Source organism: Ursus americanus, chromosome 8 (assembly GCF_024610735.1).
Source record: "Ursus americanus isolate L20-20 chromosome 8, mUrsAme1.1.p, whole genome shotgun sequence".
Classification (NCBI taxonomy): Eukaryota; Metazoa; Chordata; class Mammalia; order Carnivora; family Ursidae; genus Ursus; species Ursus americanus.
This window is the reverse complement of record NC_142134.1, coordinates 49,460,717-49,478,752: the sequence shown is the minus strand read 5'-3', so window position 1 is coordinate 49,478,752 and position 18,036 is coordinate 49,460,717. Positions and strand designations below refer to the sequence as shown.

The following is an 18,036-nucleotide window of genomic DNA, read 5'->3' as shown; positions in this document are numbered from 1 at the left end:
AATATACTTTGATTTATATCACCCTTGTAAAATATGTGGTGTTGCTTTGTGCATGCATTTGTTTTTATTCCACTTAAATGATATGTTAGTGTCTGTAGAACCCATTCTGTTTCTGAATTATTTTAGTCAATACTAATACTATGTATTAAAGATATATCAGAGTGATGTGGGAACTTAGCTCATTGATCTTGATTTCTACATAGTATTTACAAGGCTATTGTTTCCAGTCTCCCAAAACCCCACACAATATTGAAATAAACCTCCTCATACATGTTCCCTCGGGACCTTGAGGTAACATCTCTATGTTATACAACTGTGAGTGGCTTTCCTGGGTCATGGCATCCAGAATGTGTGCATGAGTATATACACCCATCAGTAATTGTAGGAGGCTTTCAATTTTCCACATCCTCCAACATTTATGTACTTAATTAATTTTCTGTCTATGTATTTTTTTAAAAATAGATATTTTCTTATTATATAATTTACTTTTAAAACTGTTTTTCCATGACTTTCTTATGTTTTAAAATAATATTCTAGTGGTATATTCAAAGCTAGACCTTAGTTATTAGACTATCATCCTTTGTTTAGCTGATAATCTATTTTGTGATATTCAGGTACAATATGCTTCTAAGATAGGACATAAATAAGTCTACAGTAAAGGCAACATAATTATCAAATTAATAAGTTGAATCACTGATACTTGGACATGGGTACGAATCAACTTCTTACCAGCCATGGGGTATTCCTATGTATAACTCTTTGGTTAGAGGAAACTAATAAAACTTGGACTTAAGAGAAATAATTCAATAGGTAAAAAGAGAAACTGAAAAGAAATGGAAACCTAACTTCTGGAGCAATTCTATACATGATACACCCTGATAATCATGTTGCTGGGCATGCACTTAGTCAATGAAGTAAAAAACAGCTATCAGTTAATCATGCCTCTTATGTAGAGGAAGAGTCATTGACCAGAATTACCTTAAGATAGAAGGTATTTTTTAAAAAAATTTCCCCATTTAGCCATATGTTTACTTTTTTATATGCTGAACTTCCTTGTAAGGTTTTTTTTATGAAGTTGAGTAAAATTAAGCCAACAGTTCTGTTAAATTCTACAGTGATTCAATATGTTCAGATGTTTGATGTAGATATTGATTATTCCTCCACTACTCAGACCTTCTCTGATACTGATCCTCGAGTTTATATTGAATGTTAGACTGATACTCTGAAAGCATCAATGATTTGCTATACATCGGTTTTGGAGAATTCAGTATCGACATGTTGAGCAAGAGAGTTGATATTAAGAAGGATTTATTTCCGCATACAAAAATTAAATAGATCCATAGACTTTAAGAATTCTTCTTTGAAAGAGTCTTCAGCCTTTTATATCGAAGATTTCTTATGCATATAGTGTACATCATGATTGACATAAAAGGAATACCAGAAACCCTAGTGTGAGAAAAAGAAAGATAAGGGTTCTGATCAGATTCTTTTCTAAAATGTAACATTCTGCATTTGTTTGAGATTTCCTTAGACTTTTATGGAAGGAGTGATGAGGAAAACTGGAAGAGATGAAATAACCTTCCATGAAAATGTTCTTTTTTGATGATAGGATGTTATTCACTATACACCGTGCTAATCAGGACAGCATAATTCAAGTCAGTTATTTATGAAGGACAAATATATTTCTTAATAAGGGAGCTCAAAGCAGACTATAGACTAGGAAATGTGCACGTCTTACTTTTTTGTGTGTGTATTTACTTGGAACAAAGGGAATTAGTTTCTGTGAAGAACACTGTTTTTTGAGTACTACCACTTAAGGACAAATGATTGCAGATACCTTGGGAACTTCTGGAGGTTAAAATATTTTATGTTCAAATTGCTGTGTTGGTATTTGAACTAGATGTCTACTTAGAGAGGAAGAAGTAGAACAGGCCACTTTCTATATCGGTGGAGATTAGCTTTGTTCATATTTGTATAGGCAGGGATAAGGGCAATGCCAGGCACAAGAAACCTACTAAAAAGTATTTGCTGAAATTGCGCTACTGGGTATTTACCCCAAAGATACAGACGTAATGAAGAGAAGGGCCATATGCACCCCAATGTTCGTAGCAGCATTGTCCACAATAGCTAAATCATGGAAGGAGCCAAGATGCTCTTCAACAGATGACTGGATTAAGAAGATGTGGTCCATATATACAATGGAATATTACTCAGCCATCAAAAAGAACAATTTCTCAACATTTGCTGCAACATGGACAGGACTGGAGGAGGTAATGCTAAGCGAAATAAGTCAAGCAGAGAAAGACAATTATCATATGGTTTCACTCATTTATGGAACATAAGAAGTAGGAAGATCGGTAGGAGAAGAAAGGGAAGAGGAAAGGGGGGGTAAACAGAAGGGGGAATGAAGCATGAGAGACTATGGACTCTGGGAAACAAACTGAGGGCTTCAGAGGGGAGGTGGGTGGGGGAATGGGATAGGCTGGTGATGGGTATTAAGGAGGGCATGTATTGCATGGTGCACTGAGCGTTATATGCAACTAATGAATCGTTGAACTTTACATCAAAAACCAGGGATGTACTGTATGGCGACTAACATAATATAATAAATATTATTATTTAAAAAAAAGTTTTGCAAACACTAAAAAAAAATGTATTTGCTGAATGAATGAATGAATGGGTTGGGAAATTAAGCAGTTGAGTTTGTGAGGGACAAAGTGAACATATAAAGATGGGGATTGGTTTTCTGACTTTGGAAGGTTAGTGGCATTCAACTTCAACTGAGATGTTTCATTTATATAGGACTTAGAATGGTGGTATAATCTCACTGTGCCTCATTTCCTTCCATCTGGAAGTTGAATATATGAATATTTACCTCCTATCTTTGTTTTTCCTATGCCTCCTTTTTCTGGATTATTTTAAATTTATTGTATGTTGCTGTAGTGTATACATTTTTCTAGCCTTCTTTCAGTCTCTATAAGAATTGGGTAAATATAGGGACGCCTGGGTGGCTCAGTCGGTTAAGTGTCTGCCTTCTACTCAGGTCATGGGATCGAGTCCCACATGGGACTCCATGCTCAGTGGGGAGCCTGCTTCTCCCTCTGCCTCTCTCTCTCTCTCTCTGACAAATAAATAAATATAACCTTTTTAAAAAAGAAGAATTAGGTAAATATAAATTGAAATAATAATAGCTGCTTTGTTTTAAATGAAATTAGATCCCCTGTAAGTAAGGCCTCATAAATTCGTCATAAACAAATGTTTGTAAATATATGAGAGGTCATTATTAACACACACTCTGCTTATTACTGTTTTAAGTGAAATAAAAGACTGTTTCCCCCTCCGCATAGATCACAGCTAATGCGCTATCCCAGCAACTCATTCTACAAATCCATGTTAGAGTTAGTGCATGACTCAGCATTTAGGCCCGGTTTTGCCATCTGTAAAGTGAATGTTTCACAATTCCCTATGGTCAGGAATGTTATGAGATTAAAGAAGGTAACAGGCGATGTTCTCTGTTTTACCCAGTTCATTCCTTCCATCTTCTCCCTTCCCCCACCGCCAATGCACATTGCATTTGTGCTGTGAGATGTGGTCAATATCAGCAAGAGAACATCTTGAGGGTTTCAGAGAAGCTCCATTCTGAAATACCTGGAAGACCTGAGCTTATCTCCATCAAGGGGTTGAGGAGCTGGACTCAGTGCCTTTGACCACACAGGGACAACCAAGTGGAGCTAGAGTCTTGGGAAGAGAGCAGAGAGGCAGAAAAGAAGGAAAGTAGTGGGAGAATGGGAGTGGGGAAGAAGACATGTTGGATGCCTCTCTGAGGCTGACTTTATTGGATAGAAAGGTGACCCCATGCAGATAGCAAATAAATTAATAAGCCATCCTCTGGATCCCAGTGTGTTCCAGACCTCTAGTAAGAATGCATCCCTTCTGGTAATGAAGTTGTTTCTTGCCTGTCCCTCTGGATGTTGCACAGCATTAAATGAAAGTTACATGTATATGAAAATTGTAGCATATGCCCATATTTCATCAAATCTAAGACGCTATCAGTTAGAAGATGCACCCTTATTTTATGAACCACTGAGAAAGAAAAAATAAAAAAAGCCCTGCTAATTTAATCATGGCACAATATTTTATTATGGCCTGAAATTTTTAAACATATGGAAAAAGCTCTTTTAGATGTGTTTGTATAGAGATTGTTCTTGTATATCACTCTTGAGCATACATATAAAGGCAAATAATGTAAAATAAATTAATTAGGATATTCCTAAACACCCAGAGTTTGAGTCTCATTAATCACTTTTCCTCTCGGAGTCATTGCTGTGTGTGGTTCTCACACAAGGCAGTCAGTCCTTCCTGCGATCAAAGGCATTGGTGATGCAGTGTTTATTAAAAGTGTGCTTTGCTGTTGTCTTGGATTTTTTTCCAAGTCAGGGAAACTAGTCTGTAAGTTTTAATGCTCAGGCAGTTATGTCATGACCATTACGGATCTATCTGATGGTCAAATGCCCACCAATTTCAGAGATGTTAACACGTGGGAAAATGCACATCTCAGAGCTGACGAAGCCCCATAGTAAACCCTCAGCAGGGCTAAGCTGCCCAGACCCCTTCTTGAACTACCCGAACTGCACTCCGGGTTGAGCCTTGCACAATTATGCACTGGTGAACATACGATGCAGGCTTCCACAGCCTGAGAAAATAGATGACTCCTAAATTACAGAGCTTCCAACAGATGGATGGCTGGACCTCAGGGTCCTTCGCTCCAAAGCCTCCAGAATTATTTCAGGAAAGGGGGCTCGGTGATTCTCACATGGAAAACTGCACAGCCCCATGTGGCCGGCTTTCCCCCCTCAGCTCATGCTTATCCATAGCCCTGAAGCTGCCTCTGTAGGCCTCACAGATGTCATCTCCTACACCCACTCCTGTGAAGCCCTGGTGTCCACACCAGACATGTTACCTTCTAACGGTCCCAGCGATTGTTAATCTTCAGGGTGTCAGAGATGTAGCAGTTTTCATATAGAAGTGGGGACCATGGTTTTCTCAACGCCTCATCCTATTTTATTTCCTGGGTCTCAAAGTATCAAGGCTTATCCCTCGAGTCCATTGACTCTTCCAAGAAGACTCCCAGCTTCTGGAGCTAATAATGGGCAGACAGTATAAATGATTAATGAATTTTTATTTAGTTTCTAATATGACTTATATATTCATACTTGAGAAAGCTTCTGTTTGCAAACAGAGCAGATCAAAGCCAACTCAGTCAGATTATTTTAGAGTTCCAAGTTTATATATGCAAAAGCTTTGGAAACTGCATTAACTCATTTGCAAAAGATGATGCAAAAAGACGTATCTGCTAAAGGTCCCCCTTTTCAATCCGTAATTGATACTTTGAGAGATTTGACTGAACTCTGTGCTCTCTGGGGTGCTGGAACTTTCCAGCCCAGAGTCACCCACATTGTATCGTGCCTTCTCTTTTTAGGAGAACTTTCCTGGCCTCATTTGGGGACCACTTGTGTGCTCTTAAACAAGCCTTCTAGTTTATCAGTGGACTTGAAACTACAATCCCGGGGTGCCCGAGTGGCTCAGTCATTAAGCGTCTGCCTTCGGCTCAGGTCATGATCCCAGAGTCCTGGGATCGAGCCCCGCATCAGGCTCCCTGCTCAGCGGGAAGCCTGCTTCTCCCTCTCCCACTCCCCCTGCTTGTGTTCCCTCTCTCGCTGGCTGTCTCTATCTCTGTCAAATAAATAAATAAATAAATCTTTAAAAAAAAAAAAAAAAAGAAACTACAGTCCCACAAGGAAAACAAAAACATCTCTAGATCTCTGAATGAAAACAGTTGGGTTTTTTTCCTGTCTTGGCTCCCTCTTTTTCCTCTTCTTGCCAGTTTTAACCTTCATCTCAGACAGTAGAATCAACAGTCCCCTGTTACCCCGGCAACGGTGGTAGGATAATAGAATTAGGTTGTCCCAGGGCTCCATTTTGGCATCAAGCTTTTGGAAGAAGAGAAGGAACATGATTATGAACTATAATTTGTGATAAATTTATGGCATTTATTGGTAAAAGATAATGCATGTCAAATTTTCAGTGATTTAAAAAAATTCAGGTACAAGAATAAGACAGGACGTATGTCTCAGGATAAGGATTTCTTTAATATATATTTTCCAGTCAATTTTGCATGTTTCTTTTGACATTTTATTTTTTCATCAATTTAAAAAATAATGACTAAGAAGAATTTGTCAGCAGGGTAGTTTCTAAGAGCATTGATATTTTATCTCAATACATTTGAAAATTTGAAAGAATCTTTTACACATTCTGCAAGCACATTCTCATGGAAAAATAAATTGCCACTCTAGGGATTTACATTCCTATGCTACCACGTTCAGCACTGACAGCTCTCTTGAAATCCACTGCTGATCTGAAAAGCTGCTTTTAGTTTTCTAGGCCGATGTTTCTAAGACTGTGACTCTATTTCCCTGTTCTCTTGTTTCTATCCTCATTCTGGAAAAATCTCAAGGATGAACTCTGTTCTTTTTGATACTTAGTAGGATGGCTTGAGTATCTCTGGATCTGATTCGGTATTTTTAATACTTTATTCATTATTCCTTATTCTTGAGTGCCACGTTCATTCATTCTGTCAAACCTTTTCTCCATCTCAAAGCAATTGGATTTCCTTTGGATGGTTCCAAGCAGAATTGTGAGAAGTACACTTCCCGAGTGTAGGATAAATGTATGCATAATTTAATTCATTGATTATCTCTTTATTAGGAGTTAAGAACGTTGAATCCATACACCATTACTTGGAGTAATAATATAATACAGTTAGTTTAGAAATCTTTTTACCATAAGACATATTTATAGGTATTCTTCATAGTGACAGTCTGATTGAAGAAGGATGTAAAAGTAGTCACAAAATACACAAGAAATTCCTTATTCAAGAGGAAAGAGCAAAGTCCTTGTTTCATGCTTGAGAATGAAGGTTGAGCTTATATAAAGCTCCTTGATGCTAAGTGGACTGGAAGTTTGAATTGCTTGGCTTTTATAAGTTGAAGGCAGCCAAGTCAAGTTTTCAACACCTAAATAGGTAAACTTGATTTCTCGCTCTTTGATTTTTTTGGGGACTTGGGTTCTATGGCAGAATACACTATTTACTCTCTAGCATCCAACAATTTGTAATGTAGTATAGATGGTCCTTTTAATGACACCAATAACATTATGAGAGTCAGATATTTTGCCTGAAAGGTAACAACCATTATTTCCCACCTCACATATGGACTGGAAGCAGGACGGAAAGAGATGGAAGTAATCATGTCAGTTGTTATTTACCTCTCTCCTAAAATGCGAGGTCAGTTTGTTCTGACGTTAAAATCTAACTTAGCTAATTTCAGTTCAGCAACGATTTCTCTGAGCACTGTTTATTTGCAAAACACTCTACAAGATATAGAGGTGGATCAAAGATGAAAATTGAACTATAAAATCCATTGTGGGAAGTTGTTTCTCTGGGAAGTCTTTATTGATCTTCCTTCATCTGTGGTTGTGTTAATTTTAGAGAGTTTATATAATTATCCAGTAGAAATGCTGGGGTGCATGTTGAATCCAGAGCTGAGCAGCCTGGGATTCTGAGACAGCCATGTGTACTCAGGGTCCATAGTGACAGGATGTAAGCCAGCACTGAAGCCTTCTGCCCCCAGTGTAGCACTTACTATATGGTAAACTCTCAGTCCAGAGATATAAAGAGTGAACAAGGCTTTGGAAACTGGAGCCCTTCTCCAGGACCTTGGTGAGGACCGACCGGTTGAGCCTTGAAGCCCTAGAATCAGACCAGAAACAGAATGGGATTGCCTTGACTCCCTGTCAGTTAATTATGCTCATCTGGTTCCATTCTTCTCACTGTCCTCCAAACAGTATGTACTGTCTACTTAGCTAGTTTAAGAAACTGGTAAGAATTTATGGCTATCATTTACCGAACAACTTGCTAAGCACTTCACATACATCATTCTATTAAATTTTTTCAAACACTCTGTGCAGTAGGAACTACTATTTGACAGAAAAGGAAACTGAGGCTCAAGGTCATTCAGAGGATGGCTGATCCAAGATTCAAACCCAGCATCGTGTGGACCCACAGCCCCATTCATAACAAGTGTATAAACTAAGAAATCCTCCATCTTTCTTGTTATATAATAAGAAAATAGTCCTGTTTTCAAAGAATACTTTCTTTAATGCACTTAGTTTCTTTTCTGACCGGAAGTTCTCTGCACTTCAAGTTAATAATTGAACTGTGAATTTTGACTTGTAAAGTCATGTTGATTAAGAAGGATTCAATATTCTATATGCTGAAAAGGCTCAGGGACAGTTTATTTTCCCTATTTCACTGATGGTTAGTGCATCTCTTTTCCCCTCCAGTCACCAGCATAGTTAGAAAATAAAAATCGATAGGTTCTCTCCATCCAAACAGGAGTTCTGAGAACAGCACTTGGGGAGTGAGTCATGGCTTATTGCTTCTCTGTTGACAAGTGTTGCTGGAGAAAAGACAATTACTTTGTTAATGACTGGCAGAGTTTCTGATTCACTTCCAATGACAAGTTTCACTGTTTTCAATACCAAAAAACAAAGTAGTGAATGTGATAGTTATAAAATAGCAGCAAATGGAGACATGTTATATATATTTCTATGATTCAAGGGATTTTTAAAAATTATGCTCCAAAAGCCAGGAATATGGTTAAAGTTACCATGCAATGGTAATCAGACACAGAATAGTATGTGAGGCAATATTTGGAGATAGGATGAGTAAAAGAATAATTAAATTTTGATGTCCTGCTTTCTCTATAAATAAGGAAATAATTAGATATTCTGATTAAAAACTGACACCAACAATAAATACCCAGGCCTAGGTCTAGCTGCTGGGTTATCATTTCTACTGGGAATTGAGCAAAGAAGTTTTTTTTCTTTGAATTGATCATTAATATATTTTCCAAAGTAGCTCTAGTTTTGTTAATGCAACATTCTGCCCTCTATTTAGCTTCTAGAATTTATAATTTACTATTTTTAATAAACAGTTGCCCATTGGTGTTAAATTTATGAGTATTTGAAATGTTTCTATAGTGGTAATATGGTTTTTGTTTCATGTTTTGAGGGGGTTGCATAAATTAAGGAATTAGGTTGAGAAGGAAAGGTCTTGTTAGTTAGGTTAGTTGGTTAGTTGGCCCTTCTTAGAAGGGCTTTATAGAATAGGAGTCATAGTTGTCTTCAACCACTCTGCCTTTTTTTAGTTCTTTGAACATACCTGCTGATTTTTGGCCTCAGGACCTTTACACATGTCACCACAACTGAGAAACTATCTCCAACTGCTTCTGCCCACCTCAAACCTTTACATGATCAATCTCTTCTAATTTTGGTAAACTCTTGTTTAATGTCTTCTTTTCAGAGAGGCTGACTGAAATGATTTAGTCTGAAGTAGGCTCCCTTCTTTTATCATTTCTTGTTATAGCTACTTCTTATTCTTAGTAATGCTTATTATAATTTCTATTATACTTTTTTTTGTTTATTGTATGTTATCTACTTCTAAAGGCAGGGAACATGCCTGTTGTGTTCACCTGTATAGATCCAGCAACACTCGGGTATTTTTCAGGTGCTTGATAAATATAGTTAAATGAATAAATTATTGAAAGAGTACCTCTTAAGGAAGAGAAGAAGGAACTTCTTTCTAAAGGGAGGCTGCTAACCTGGCAAAGTGAGTAAAATTTAGGGAATAGTAAACTGATACTGGAAAAAGGTAGCAAATGGGGTAGCTAGAAGTTGGTATGTTAACATCAAGCAGCTGGGCACAAATTGTAAGCAGAATGAGAGTGGAAAGTGTTGAGAATAGTTCTGAAGCCTTCTATTGGAGAAGACTGTTAATTTGGTTATTTCAAGAAAACGGGATTATATATTAGCTTAAAATACACTGCATTGCACTCTAGCTATTTTGTTTAAGCAACGTTACCAATGGAAGGCATGGGCATAATTTTACATATCTTTTTTTTTTTAAGATTTTATTTATTTATTTGACAGAGATAGAGACAGCCAGCGAGAGAGGGAACACAAGCAGGGGGAGTGGGAGAGGAAGAAGCAGGCTCATAGCAGAAGAGCCTGATGTGGGGCTCGATCCCATAACACCGGGATCACGCCCTGAGCCGAAGGCAGACGCCCAACCGCTGTGGCACCCAGGCGCCCCTAATTTTACATATCTTTATACTTACCATAGTGTCTAGCTGTGTCTTATCCTTGGGTGGCATTCAGTCGCTACTTATGGAATACTCATTGCCTGAATGAAAGAATGATTGCAAAGTTATCTGCTGAAAAGAGCAGCTTAATTTTTATATTAGCTGAAGATAAGTACGTGAATCACAATGATCAAAATGTATTCTCACGCTAGCAAATACCTCCTTATACTTGTGGCAGGCTGGTTTGCAGTTTACTGGACTTTCAGTTCATCCTTGAAAGAGAGATGACTCTTAACTAGTCTCATTATTTTAAAATAGTATATAAATCTTAGATATGCATACATACGCATGGATATAGGTACATATATGTATACACACTATATATTTTAACATATATATTTAAAATATCATAAACTTTTTAATCATTCTATTGAATTTTTTCTATCCTTCGAGTATATTTATCAACTGTAATCTTATATAGCCATTGTCTTGCCTTATTCAGGCTATGATTAGTTGTTTCCATTCAGAGGACACATAGTATGTACATATACCCCATCACAAACACATTGAGCAATATGTTCCAGCTACTTTGCAAGCACAACTCACTAAGGTAGACATTGTTACCTCCATTCTACTGATGGGAAAATTGAAGATTTGGGTGGTGGAAAGAGCATTCGCATTGAGGTCTGCTGGAATTTGAGCCTAGGCTTCTTGACTTCCAGATTCTGCTTATGCTATAGCACTCTGTCCAACCCAAACATCTAGATAAAGGGAACTAAGGCAGATTACGTAGGGAGGTCAGGACAAAAAATAATGGGGACAAGCACAGAATTTTGATTTTTTTTTCTTAATTAGGCTAATATTCATGACCTCCCCACTCACTATGGTGTTCTTTAAAGATTCGGACATTTGGCTATAAAACTGAATTATTTTGTCCCTCTTCTTCCCCAATAAGTATTTTCTCACTTATGTTCTCATTATGTACTTCGATGATGTACTCTTTTTCCTTGCCAAGTTAGAGCCTCTTTATATTGTCACGTAGAGATAGTTGATATAGTGCTAACTCTTTCTCTCTTCCTTCTTCCCTTCATCTCTCCCCGCTTCTTTTTTGGGCATTATATGGAATTCTCTAATATTTGATTCCTAATTCAGTTAGCCATGAGGCAGAGATTTCTATTTTTCTCCCATCTTTTTCTTCAGTGAGTGTTCTATATGAAGAAAATATTCAGAAGAAAGTCATCAACAAGGTTCAAAGTTGGGAAATTATAGCATCACTGAAATGCTGCTTTTGAACTTGACAAAATAAACATTATTGAAAATTGGTAATATGCACTGTTGGCATTGGTGAGAGTGCAGTAAAATGGGAACTCATATGCTAGGAGAAGTGGAAATTATATAACTTTTCTTGTCTGTAATTGGCAATTTATGTCAAAAGCTTGATATTAAAAAAATTTTTACGTCATCAATTTTACCCAAAAGAATTGACACTAAGAACTACTTAGATATGTGTACACTGATTTTCGAACAAGAACATTGAGTGAAGCATTATTTTACTAAATATTTTAAATAATTTAAACATCTAGCAATCCAGAAACAGAAATAAAATATGGTACAACTATTGGAAGGACTTTTAATACACACATTAAATTCATGTTTTTAGAAGTAAAGATATAAGAAATGACTTGCTATCTAATGGTGAATGGAAAAAGCAAGATGTTAAATCCGGTATGATTTTATATATGAGAGCACTGACAAACAACCCTCCATTGCTTAACACAGTAAAGGCTTTTTTTTTGCTTATAACATGGTTCAGTGCAAGGTGGTTGCAGTTGTGAATTTGTGACTCTGACAAGCTCAGTAAATGGTTTCAAGATTGCTGGGGTCATCCAGCTAGCAGATGGGGGAGGAAGACAAAGGGCATGGACAGGGGACTCTCTCTCTTAACTGCCTTGGTCCACAAACGATGCTTACTTTTGCTCACATCCCACCAGCAAAAGCTAGGCACATGTTCCTTCTCCCCTTAAACTGCAAGGGGCTGGGCAGTGTGGTTTCGTGATCATCAGAGCATCTCATCTTCGTACAGATGGGAAGATATTTCACAAAATTATTAACATCTCTAGTGAGGTTATTCGTGACTTTTCTTTTTTTGAATGACTTTTTTTTCAATGCTATGCTATTATTGTCTGAATTTTCTAAAATAAATGTAAATTAAGTTTATATCAGATAAAACTATAAACATTAAAAAACCTCGAAGTGCTGTATGAGGGAGGGCCAGCTGTGGATCCTTCTCCTAGTATGTTTTAAGATGGCCTTGTATCTTAAGAGATTGTTCAGTCACCCATCAAAGTGTCAGCAAATCCACTGAGCACAGTGTTAGAAGGTCCTTTCTCTATGCATGGGTGATTTGGATATAATATTTATTAATACAGATCACGTGGACTGCTTTGCCTGATCTGGCTGGCTTGGGGGATTTTCCATTCTTCCCTCATTGTTCCATTAAACTTCCTTCCAAAACCTTCCCTCTGTCCAAGAGAATGTTTCCTGCTAGCAGAAGTGGGAAAGTAACAAGGCAAATGTTCTCTTTTTTCATAGCTTGTTAAAAAGTTATTCTTTAGCAAAACCACTTGTGCATGAAGATGTAGATTGAAAATGCAGCTTATACAATGCTGATGAAGTCTAATAGATGATTAGAGAACTAGTGTTAAAAGCTCTAGGTTGGCGTGTAGTCCGCTGCCCTTTTTAAAGATCCCCTGCTAACAGTGGAGGACAGAAGATATAAGGACTATGGGAGGACGAAGACTCGTCCTGTCCTACACATTAGATTCCACATTAGGTCTCTGGCCTCCACCCTGAACAGTGAATTGTAGAGATACTTTTCTGCTAAGATCCTTTTCAACGATCATCACTGGCTTCAAAGTTCAAGTCTTTCATTTCCTTACGCCATACTTATTTTTTGTTTCATTGTCTGCCACTTACTTGCACTTGTCCTGTTAAGGAGTCCACCATGGCTTTTTAATATTTAAAGGCTGGGATCATTTGCAGGTTTTAGTTTAAAGGTAACCATAGCACACACACACACATTCATTATTAATAGCAGAGATGCACTGTAAGTTCTTAGGAATCTTCTTTCCTTTCAATGTTAGTTTCGTATGAGTGCTGCTGTCGGGAGAATAAAGCTCTGACATTGCTATGTGGTAAATGGACTCTTGCAATAACAAGGGATCCAGAATTATGTGAACTGTTTATGCGGGTAGAAGTGATCATGCTAAAAAGGGACATAAAGCCAGAAAATGACAGGCCACGGAAAGTCCGGTTTCGGATCGCGTCATCTCACAGCGGGAGGGTTCTGAAGGAGGTGTATGAAGATGGGCAACCATCAGGCTCTCTGGATTCTGAATGTGCCAGCATCTGTGGGATAGATGGACTGAGTGAGTCTGATGGACAGCAGAACGGCCACATAGGATCGGAAGGTGACGAGTATGAGAACGACCAGGATAACTTGCTGGTGTTAGCAAGGGCTGCTAGTGAGAAGGGTTTTGGTACAAGAAGAGTCAACATTTTAAGCAAAAATGGCACAGTCAGAGGCGTCAAGTACAAAGTGAGTGCTGGCCAGGCTCTATTTAACAATTTGACCAAAGTACTGCAGGTAAGTCAATGCACTTTGCTCCCCTTGGGCTTTGTTCCGAACTCACCCTCTCAATACCTCTCTGCCCTCCAGTTGAAAGCAAGCCTCTCTTATTCATGACTCCTACATACTTCATGAGTCACTCCCCCATCTAAGATATTGTCTCCACAGCCATCGATCAAAAATAGGGTCATTCTGCTTAGCAAATTAGATGGATTCTCAAAGCCAAATTTCTAACATCTGAGTGGTCTTTTCCTCCAGTGTGCAGTGATTAAAACAATGCATCTGTTTCTTAGCCAAGAAAAAAAAAGACAGACTATAGTGTTCAAAGCATCTGAGCACAATTTGAAAGTTAATTTCTGGTTTATCATCCTTGAGATACTAGATTCCCATTTATCGTCTCTTATATAGATTTTAAACCAGAGAAGATGGAGTGCCGCATTCAGCAGCACTGGATTCAGTTGGAATGGTGTGAAGCTGTAAGGGTGAACTTGGACTTTCTGTCACTGCTCTGGAGGTTGCAGGTTTTACCCGAGGTGCATGTCTCCATTCATTTGCCCATGAGAACTCCAGAGTGGCACTTGAAGAAGTTATTGCTCTATAACTATTCCTCTATAAATATAACGATTCCACTATATATATAGACTGAGATCCAGATTTTATACTAAAAACATTAGCCTTTAAAATGTGATAGACTCTGCACAGTAGTGAAGGAATGTATATTTCAGGTCCTGGGGCCTTTGGCAATGATCTAATGTTTAGACAAATTTTTGAAATTGCCCGGAAGCATTGGTAAAATGATTTTCTGTTAAAAACTGGCATCGTTATTTCAGGAATAGAATTCATAATCACTATCATTAAGGTAGCAAGCCAATATTTTTCATTGTAATACCGTTTTATATTATTCTCAATATTTAAATAAAATCTCCTTGATGAATTATTCAGTGCCTCTGCGTTATATAAGGACACAGTAGTGGTAGGGAGAAAGGGTTTTAACCAAAGGTATCTGATTATTTTTCATTTCGAAAGAAGTATTTGGAAAGAACTCCTCACAAAGATTTTTAAAAAAGAAATTAAAGGGTAAAAACAGTTAAGATCAAAGGTTCTTTTCATATATAGAATTTACCCATCAAAGACTTCACTGATTAAGGGTGGGGGTGGGGAATCAAAAATTAGAAACTGATAACTATGTTTGACTAGGTTGGAAAAAATATTGTATAGATTTCTAGAGATATGACTGTTAGGTTGAGATCATCTTGGTAGCCTCTGTTTCACCCACTGCAGAAATTATTGCCAAGGTGTAGACCAAGACTCTATAATAATTAAGTTTAAAGAATGTTTGCATTTATTGTGATTAATTTAGCACTTAGTTGAATCGTGATTTGAATTGCTTTATGATCTGGAGGGTTTTACGAAACTGCTGCACCAGTTTTAGTACTTTGATGTGAATTTGTTCAAATCTCTCCCCAAATTATAATTTATGCATAACTACCTTAAATCTTCATACGCTACAAGAGAAAAACTTTTCCTCCCTATGGCTTTGTCCTAGTAGAGCTAGAAATTCACCCGTAAGAGATAAAGGAAATTCCAAAATCAAACATTAGTACTAGATTAGTTTACAATAGTTTACTTGTATATTTTTCTTTTTTTTTTTTAAGATTTTATTTATTTATTTGAGAGAGAGAGAGAGTGAGCACAAGCAGGGGGAGAGGCAGAGGGTGAGAGAGAGGGAGAAGCAGACTCCCCACTGAGCAGGGAGCCCGACATGGGGCTCGATCCCAGGACTCCGAGATCATGACCTGAGTGGAGGGCAGACGCTTAACCAACTGAGCCCACTCAGGTGCCCCTACTTGTGTATTTTTCTATGCATAATTCCATCACCCTTTTTTTGAGAAAAAAATCTAATAAAACTGTCATTTCCTAATAATGTACCCCTACTCCAATTACCCTTTGCTTTATGAAAACAATAGTGGTTACTAACAGAAGCCCCTCAAAGTCTGATATTTAATCATTTTTTTTCTAGCTGGTCCTTCTTTATAATGTGGGCAAAGTAATCAGCATATTGTAGGTATTCACTAATTTTGACCGTCATCATTAGTTTCATCATCATCATCACCATCATCGTCATGGAATGTTCTCTGATTTCTCCAGGACAAAATATAAGTTGAAGGAGCTCCTACCTTGGATGGGGGCTGCCAGGTGCAGTATTTTAGGGGGCTCCATTCACACCATTGTTTAAACAATGCCCCTTGGAGTGGCTCAATACACCTACACAGCATTATATAGAGAGCTAACTTGGATGCTTGCTGCTTGCTAAAGGATAGGTATGTCATAAGGAGTGACAAATGTCTTAGGCATGTGCCTTAGGGTGACCGAGTAGGTTTCCTGCAATGCAGTAGCAGAGAAGCCCCAGGGACTAAAAACAGAAGTTACCATTCAGTTACTCCTATGGTTATGGGACCAGATGTGCCTCTTCCCTGGATCGCTGTATATTTTCTATATCCCTTGGAAAGTAATCAGGAAAGTTAACTGGATGCAACTATAATGTAGCAATTTCTCTCAGGGAGGAAAAATGAGGAGTGGTATCTTAGATATTTGATTAAGGTTTCAATGCACAATCGTATTGAAGCAAGGAAATGTAATTGAAGAAACAGGTATTTCTTCCTGTTTTAAGTTATAAAATCTTAAAGCACTTAACTTGAAACTGGAGAGGAAATCCTCAATATAAATAAAAGCTTCCAAAGAATTTGTATATCACTTGGCTTCTTCTCTGTTAGTTTCCCATTCTGTTATTCCTGTCTCATAGAATATTGGCATGTACCTTGCAAAAATTTCAACTATGTCGAGAGTAGTTGAAATTATTTGCCTCAAACATTTATACTTCTTTAGCAGTACTTATTTTATTTAAAGATTTTATTTATGTATTTGTCAGAAAGAGAGAGAAAGAGAGAGAGCACAAGCAGGGGGAGCAGCTGGCAGAGGGAGAAGCAGGCTCCCCGCTGAGCAAGGAATCCAATGAGGGACCCAATCCCAGGACTCTGGAATCATGACTGAACAGAAGGCAGATGCTTAACCAACTGAGCCACCCAGGCGTCCCTCTTAGCAGTGCTTATTTAGAAAGTTATCTATAAAAGGGATGTTAGAACACATGCCCATTTCTCTTGTTAATTAGTTTACCCTATAGCATTCTGGAGAATTGAGGATGTGCAATATTAATTAAGGTTTTTGTGGGTAGGAACGGACCAGGAGGTAAAAAGAGAAAATCCACATGGATGCTTAGGTGGGCCTTGTAGAGGATGGTCCGTTGTTTCATTTGCGAATCACTCAAGGTTTCCAACGGGTCTAGATTATGGGTCTTCAGATACAGGTGCTTGGCTTATCCATTTTTCCCAGAAACGACGAGAGTATAACGCTCAGGAGAGGCCAGTTTGGAAACCTGAAAACCCGGAATCTAGTTGTGGCCTGGAGGTATGCATTTACTAGCTGCTGTTTCAGTTGTGTGTGCATATACACTAAAGTTTGAGAGTCACTGACCTCGCGTGTAAAAGGGAAATCCACCCGGTTCTCTAGAGTTAATACAAATATTTAATGTCCTTTATGTCTTCAATATTTAAGGGGGAAAGCAAAGAAGTTATGTATTGATCGGTTATTTGTTCTTCTGATCATGTTAGATCACCAGGAAGGTCTTTCCTGAGCCAAAGATAAATAAAGATATCCTGACAGACTTGTTTCCTACTGGTATCCTAATTTATCAATTAGTTGGTTTAGAAATGGTTCCTGAAATTACCAGTATAGTCTGATGTAGGTGTTCTGTTTTAGTTCTTTTTAAGATATTCTGCTATAAGGATAATCCTACCTAGATAAATGATTTTACTCCTCATAACTGGAAAATTTTAGAAAAAATTATTTTTTATTTATTTTTTAAAATTAGTTACTTCATGGAAGACAAATTGCAAAGCCACTATATAGCTCAGAGGTCTCATCCACTCAGTGCATGATTAGATTTGAGATACACCTTGGTCTTAGTAGCAGCATATTTCCAGTGTTTCTTGGGCTGGGTCAGCGATGCAGATAATTAAGGTCATTTGTTTTTTTCTAATATTTTCTTCTGGGATTAAATTTCAGACGGTATTTAAGAATCAGTAATCTTGTCTTGACCATATCTTCAAACTTGTATAATCTGTTGTATACTCGGTTAGAATCTTTTTCCGT

At 37.7% G+C, this 18,036-nt stretch overlaps 1 protein-coding gene across 5 annotated transcripts in view; it reads left to right on the top strand.

Moving 5' to 3' along the window:
- GRXCR1 (glutaredoxin and cysteine rich domain containing 1) overlaps window positions 1-18,036 on the top strand; it is a 296,334-nt gene that overhangs the window by 165,441 nt on the left and 112,857 nt on the right. Inside the window, exon 1 of one of the 5 annotated variants that reach the window (XM_045815995.2) lies at window positions 13,195-13,845. The exons of the other annotated variants lie outside the window; for them this stretch is intronic. Within the exon in view, the coding sequence (XP_045671951.1) occupies window positions 13,336-13,845 (510 nt within the window). The 5' untranslated portion in view covers window positions 13,195-13,335. Of the gene's footprint in view, window positions 1-13,194; window positions 13,846-18,036 lie in introns of those variants that run through there. 5 annotated transcript variants of the gene reach the window in all.